A 7,290-nucleotide genomic window follows, 5' to 3' on the forward strand; every position below is an offset into this window, starting at 1 on the left:
AATTTTCGTCATTTTCCATCACTTGCCACCATCACTCACCAGGTTTCAAGAGAAGAAGATAATAGGATTGGTTCCGTACTGCATACAGTCGACTTTTCACTCTTTTGATTACACTGAAAAAAAAAGAAAAAAAAAACCGAAAAACCTGAAGAACTAAGGTTCGAGTCCTCACCTGGTTATAATATTATAATATTTCCATTTCCTTGACCCCGCCCTCGTGAAAAATGGCTTCAATCTTTTTCCAGAAACGTTTTTGACTAATCTATGCGTCCGATGCAGATGTTAGCAGACGTTATAATTTGCATATCTTGGGACGAGAGGAAATAAATTTGTAGATGGTCGGTGCCAACAACAGCAATTCGTAATTTCAAGTTTTCCACATCCTTGTAGATGATACGAAAGTTTTAAGAACAAAAACGTGCCACACGAAGCACGGCCTAGTGTGACACTATAAGTTACTACTGAAGAGACCCACGGCAATATTTATTTGTTTAAATGTTGTTTAGGGATGCCAACGAGGAGTCTGTCCTCCAATTGAACATTAGTAAGAACTAATCCAAATGAGTGTGATTTATCTTTTTATACAAAGCTATGGCGGAGTATAGCGAGTGTTTATCAGGTGTATAACTTAACAGAAAAAGCAGTCAGACATAGAAGTTTTTCTCGTATTTTTGTTTTCTGTGTCGTTTTGTTACCTGTGTTGATAAACCTGTGTCATTTCAACACTGCACGGCCACAATTTTATGTTATGTAAAACCTATTTCTTATGTCTCTACCATGACTAGAAGCTCCTCCAATTTCATTTCCCATAACAAAGTAAGACCACAATCCGCGACTCAGAGCAGCCCCTCTGCAACAACTTCCGCTAGCTTGTCAATAACTAACTATACAGTAATAGGGGTATTCTACTCGAATCTCCAACCTAACATGTACACAGATCGCGAAGAGGTGTCTAGGTCAGTTTTATTATCATCTACGTAGGCATCGTCGCTTGACGCTTTTCGTCGCACGGTTCAACCGTACCTGTACATGCGTCTTTTTCATCTCTGGTTTGCTCAGCCATCATGTCACATGAGATAAGTGTCATTTCATTTATCGAGCTCCAGTGACTATCACACGGTACTTTTAAAGCTTAAACCTCTCCCCTCTGTGCTCATTTTTGCTAGCATTTTAAACTGAACAAACAAGGCAGCCACAGGGCTCCATGCCGGCAAAATACACTGAATCTGATTCAGTTGTGGATGGTAAGTGATGTAAGCCTCATTCGTTTAATGTAATTTGATCCAAACATGACTCTCACATGCCGTAGGTAAGTCTCTTTATGATTTTCATACCATGAGCTTATCTTTTTTGTGGAAATGAAAATGTCACTAACGATAGTTGAAATATAGTTTAGTTTCTCGGCTGGATTTTCTTGTTATGTCGTCTACTTCCTGATACCGCAATCATTCCTCAATCATACAAATGCTAAGTTCAAGAAAACGATTCACGTGCCGCTCTAACTATGGAAACTTGAAATTTTTCGCCTTGTTTAAGCTGAGCTGGTGCTTATGTTCCAAGTTTATTCCAACACTTACTCAACCATACGACCATTAGCGGCGAAGGGCCAAACTGGCGCAATATCTTGTTTAAATTTAATGTCTCCTGTAAGATAGATTATTATGCTGAAGATCCTATGTCAATTTGCATCTGAACGAAAGAGTGTGCATGCAGAATCTTTTTTTACTGAATTAGCTTTCGTTCTCACCGAGTTTTCTCTTTTACGCCTGAATAAAAAGTAAAGAAACCTTCCATACGTTTTTGTCTTCAAAAAGCTGACGATAAATAATTGCGTGGACGTAGCTGTTCAGTGTCAAATTATTTCGCAGATGCTGGTATTGAAGATAATTTTTCAAAAAAGCATTTCCTATACTTATTGTATAGCGCCACGCAAAAAACTTTTATTCTGGCTGCTTCTATTGATATCAATGCGACATGATCTTGACAAAAACTGAAAAAAAGGCTGTCTTCCTAAACTTGAATCATTAGGAATTGAATTAGTTCAGGAAATGTAAAGCTGCAAAGCGCCGCGTCAAAGCGCTCTTCCCATCAGACATTAATTGAACTATTTTATTAACAGTCAGGCTGATAAAGACTCTTGAGGAAATGTAGAAACTGCACCTTTAAACATAAAGGCCAAAGTTGACAACAGATTCTTGAAGTCAAATTAAAGAAACAACGATTGGAAACTATATCAATTAATTCATGAGAGAGAGCTTTTCGTTTGTGCTCTATTAAACAAGTATTTACTCAGGCACTGTCTTGAGGGGCGTTAAGCTACCGCGTTTAATCGTAGGACAAAATCGGCAAATCGATGTCACATTTTCATTAATAAGAATAAGTACGGCGCAAATGAAACTCTATATGAATTTATAGTTTTGGTTTTGGCGCGGACTTTACTCCTGTGGTTGCTTCGCTTCAAGAATACATTCTTCTGAAAATAAAGTTAATTCATCGTCCGCTGTTTCAGCATGCCAGCACGCATTGCAGAAACGTCTCATTATTTCAATGTCATGGACCTGTCAAAAATACATGGAATCATTTGCATGCAATTAAACTTCCATTAGAGGGCTATGAGGTAAAAATAAAATTGACCTGAAGGCGACGATTCCATAACGGAATTTTGACATTAAAGTGACCGAAATGTGACGTGTGCTTCCCATGATTATGCAGGCTATGAAAACACACTTTAGGGAAACAAATTTATGAGGAATTTGTCTCCACTTTTTGTGCATTGTTACGATCAACCATCGTAGAATTCTAAATAACAAGCCTTGCGTCCCAAGACGACATTGACTTAAAGCTAAATTATCATTTTTTTATTAAACTTAAATGCGTGTTATTTGCCCAGTGCATTATTTTTCTTCGAACTAATAGAGCCCACTGAAGGTCTGTCATTGATTCACAGCTGCTCATGATCAAGAACAAACCGACAAATTCACAAAGAAGTACAATGACATAGGTAGAACATAATTTCGCAATTTCCCCAGATTTCCTTCACTTTCCAACATTAAAATTGTTCATTCTACCGAAGGCAACTTTATCTTTGGTTCGTCACACTGTTCTTGAGACCACGTGGCTAATTGCTCCCTAAAATTAGTTTTAAAATACGGAGCACCTGCCTTAAGACTCGCGAGAAAGTACAAAATCTCCTTTTAGAGTTAATCTTGAATTGCCGCACGTAAAGAGGGTTTCTTTCTTGTTTGTTTGTTTCTTTATACTCAAGTTTTTAAATTAAAATCAACGAGGATATCTAAAGCAAAACTGGGATTATTTATAGGAACGGACTGTAAATGACATGTGACATGTTCTAATTCGATGGTAAATGAATAATTATCCCTATTCCATAAATTATGGGTAACATCCGTAAAAAATACTCTGCCTCTATGTAACCTAACTCACATCTATCATATAAGGAGAAGACAATTAGCTTCTGAACGGTGTTCATAAGTTTGACCTCTTGACTGAGCTCTGAGTAGTTTTTTTGTGACTTTCAAAGCGGAAAGAAAGCCCGTGTTGTACGTGTCTTGAAAATTGAGGCATGTTGGATTTGAGATCAATTTGAGGACTCCCGCACGCAAACATGTATGTCTGATATTCCTGTCCAGCTGTCAAGAAGAGATGCGACCGAGAGCCGCATTAATATTCATAGCAAATCATTTTGAAATGGTTAAGAAAACGATGGGATCAGGAATGAGCTCTTTAGTTCATCAGGGTTCATTAGTCTCGGGCAACTGAATTCTCAAACCGTTGAACAGGGGAAGCAACCTTATCGATCTCCAAAGGTATATCATGTTTCTTATTTTAGATCAACCGGAAAAAACGCTTGGATCAGTGCGGTTGAGATGTAAATTTTTCCTTTTTTTTAATCTTCCTTTAGTACTAAGAGGCTACAAGTCTATTTGCTGACAGCCGACTTCATTGCATTCTATCGCAGGTACGTTGAATTGCCATGAGACCTTCAACGCTTCGTAACTGACAATAATTTGGAGGGAAACAAGTTGACTTTGTAAGGCCAATATATAGGCAGATTGATTTCCTGTTTCCAGACTAATACTAATAACGTTATAGTCCATCAAAAACAGTTATATACATGCGCCAGCGGTGTCTTCAATAAGATATCATACATTATCTTTGGTGTTATTTTTTATTCTACCGGATATTAAACTGAGAATAAAAGATTAGTTAAAATGAATATTATGTTATTTTTATCGTTCCTTTCTGATAGTTTTCGTTATTGGTATTATGCGAACAAATGAAGGAATCGCACAGAAAATTCAAAATAATAAAAAAAAACTATTAGTGAAAGTTATCTTTATTCATTGGGGCGGAAAACTACAAATGAGAAGATGACAAATTTGAAACGCCTTCGTCATAAAAGCAAACCAAAAACGAAGACCAGTATTTATATATTTTAAGGATGGGAATACTTAATATTTCTATGCAGAAATGCTTAACAATCACTTCAATAATCTTTCTTTAGTACTAAGAGGCTACAAGTCGATTTGCTGAAAGCGGACTTCAGTGCAATCTATCGCAGGTACGTTTAATTGCCACTCACAATAATTTGGAGGGAATCAAGTTGACTTTGTAAGGCGAATATATAGGCAGATTGATTTCCTGTTTCCACACTAAGAGTAATGACGTTACAGTCCATCAAAAATAATTACAAACCTACGCCAATGGTGTCTTCAATAAGATATCATACATTATCTTTGGTGTTATTTTTTGTCCTACCGGATATTAAATTAGAATAAAAGATTAGTTAAAACGAATATTATGTTATTGTTATCGTTTCTTTCTGATAATTTTTGTTTTTGGCATTATGCGAACTAATGAAACAACCGTGCAAAAAATTGATAACAATAATGAAAAAAAACTATTTCTGAAAGTTATCTTTATTCATCGGGATAGAAAACAACAAATAAGAAGATGACAAATAAGAAACGCTTTCGTCACAAAGGTGAACCAACAACGAAGACCAGTATTTATATATCTTAAGGATGAGAATGCTTAATACTTCTGTGCAGAAATGCTTAACCATCACTTCAATAGTAAGATTTTTTGACCAGGGTTATTTATGGAGAAAATTAAAATGTCCTGTTGCATTCGTTTTCCTGTTTCCAGTATTTCCGTTCCTCTTCACAGCTTCAGTGACGTCCTGAAAATCATCGACTCAACAGAAGTGAACTTAGTTTAAAATAAAAAAAAAATAAAAAAATATTTTGTTTCCTTTAAATTCACAATTGATTCCTCTCACCACACCCCAGGTTGGTATCAGGTAAGATTTTAGGGAGCTATGGGTGTTCCCTTCACTGATTATTATTCAGTAATAACAGTCTTATCCTATTACACTTATGCACCAGAAAAAACACAACTAAAGATGAAACCAGATACCGAGTTGATTGTTATGACAGTCCTCTACGCCATCACCATGATCGTAGCGTTTACAGGGAATGGTTTTCTCATCTACATCGTGTGGAAGAAACCTGAAGTCAGATCACTGACAAGCTTCATGTTCGTCAACATGGCCATCGCCGATTTGCTGGTAACGTTGGTTGTGATGCCTTGGTCGATTTCCATAATATATACAGAAGGTTTGTGGATAATCCCGGGAGTATTTGGAAAAGTCATGTGCAAAGGTATTGTATACACTGCCTTTGTCACTATAACAGCATCCGTCCTCTGCCTGACATTCATGGCCATTGACAGGTACTATGCCATCGTTCATCCCCTCCGCCGCCATCTTTGGTTTCGAAAGCCTAAACTAACCGTTCCATTTATTTGGATCGGTTCACTGGTCTTCATGTCCATTTTCCTTGTTGTTCAAACCGTGGAGGACCACAATTCCCAATGCATGCTATCTGTTTACATCTTGGGTGATCCAGATAGGGCTCTTCGAGGAATATACCTCCTCCTTTTCGTCGTCAACTATCTCATTTCCTTGGTCGTTATTTCTTTCCTGTATTCCATTACTGCATGGAATTTATGGTTCCATGTTGCACCTGGAGTGACTACTTTTAGAGGAAATCGAGTGCAACTCGAAACCTCCAAGAAAAGAGTGGTTCGGATGCTCATTATTGTTACCTGTGCCTTTGCCCTTTGTTGGCTCCCACCACAAGTGGTCCACATGATGAACGTCATTCACGCATCACAGACTTACCTACATATACAGCCGATTGTCAGCTTTGTGTGTTTCTGGTTTGGACACGCTAACAGTGCCGTTAACCCATGGCTGTACATTTTTCTGAGCACCAAGATAAATATGGCATTTACTAGGATCGTCAGTAGAAAAAGCAGCCAGTTGCCTTCAAGTCTCGCCATTAAAACATCAGATGCCGTCTTATCACCTGAAGATGAAGCAATCCAGAAAGAATCAAGAATATAATCCCCCTCATAACATGAAACTTTTATAACCAATAACGTAACTGTAAGATAGGAACCCGATTAAAACGGATTTCCGTATTACTAATTATATAATGTATTACAAACACCTACATACGATTTCATAAATGTTACTGTCGTAATCCGAGTAATTTCATGACAAATTGATAATTGCAACTAATTTCTACAAGAACTGTTCTATCGGCTGGTAAGAATAAACAGGGGAATCCGTTACAGAGTGAACTATAGGACGAAGCATATTGGCATTGCTTCTTCGATGTTTGAGGCAGTGTGGTGAGGGTGCTGGACAAGTTATCTGGTGGTTCCGGGTGCAAGCTGGATTTGTTCTCGTTTTGCCCTAAGGCCGATTCCTTGACTTACTTTGTATACAGCCAACTAGTGTGCCCCCTACTGGTTGGGATTTATAAAAACTATGATTATTTACAACGTCTGTTTTCCAATTTGATTGTAATGGCCATCAAAGCCTCATGAGAATATTGGTCAAAAAGGAAACACTGACATGTTTATTCCGTGTTCCGGGTAGCGTTAATTAAGTGTATTTACATACCGCTTTCGCGATAATAATTTAACGAACTATTTCAGTTTATAATTAGCTGTTTTGAAAGGAGATTTGTAACAGCCTTCGGTTATGATATACCCAATTAAAGCAAAAGAAATACATATGGACCAAGAATCGTCTCATTCCGGTCCGTTTAGAGTGGAGCGTGCTAACCACTTGGCCACACGATCTTCCTTAAGGTTGCAATATTTGTTCTTTCTTTTTCGTCTGAATTTGTTCTGAAATAATACAATCTTGAACAAACAAACAAAAAAAACCAACTGAAAAGGAAAAGAGAAAATTAACCT

At 37.4% G+C, this 7,290-nt stretch overlaps 1 protein-coding gene across 2 annotated transcripts; it reads left to right on the forward strand.

Moving 5' to 3' along the window:
* The first annotated feature begins 3,460 nt into the window (after positions 1-3,460).
* Positions 3,461-7,046, forward strand: LOC131768620 (G-protein coupled receptor 83-like). 2 transcript variants are annotated; one of them, XM_066168722.1, is made up of 4 exons: positions 3,461-3,824; positions 3,920-3,976; positions 4,523-4,579; positions 5,406-7,046. In XM_066168722.1, exon 4 carries the CDS (start codon positions 5,423-5,425, stop codon positions 6,425-6,427), a length of 1,005 nt encoding a protein of 334 aa, XP_066024819.1. In that variant the 5' UTR covers positions 3,461-3,824; positions 3,920-3,976; positions 4,523-4,579; positions 5,406-5,422; the 3' UTR covers positions 6,428-7,046. The 2 variants fall into 2 exon arrangements, with proteins under 2 accessions (XP_066024819.1, XP_066024820.1); XM_066168723.1 differs by having other exon boundaries at positions 4,530-4,579.
* The last annotated feature ends 244 nt before the right edge of the window (positions 7,047-7,290 follow it).

This window comes from Pocillopora verrucosa, chromosome 6, assembly GCF_036669915.1.
Source record: "Pocillopora verrucosa isolate sample1 chromosome 6, ASM3666991v2, whole genome shotgun sequence".
Classification (NCBI taxonomy): domain Eukaryota; kingdom Metazoa; phylum Cnidaria; class Anthozoa; order Scleractinia; family Pocilloporidae; genus Pocillopora; species Pocillopora verrucosa.

Coding starts and splice junctions, on each gene's coding strand:
- LOC131768620 (XM_066168722.1), top strand. CDS start 5,423: ATGAAACCAGATACCGAGTTGATTGTTATGACAGTCCTCTACGCCATC.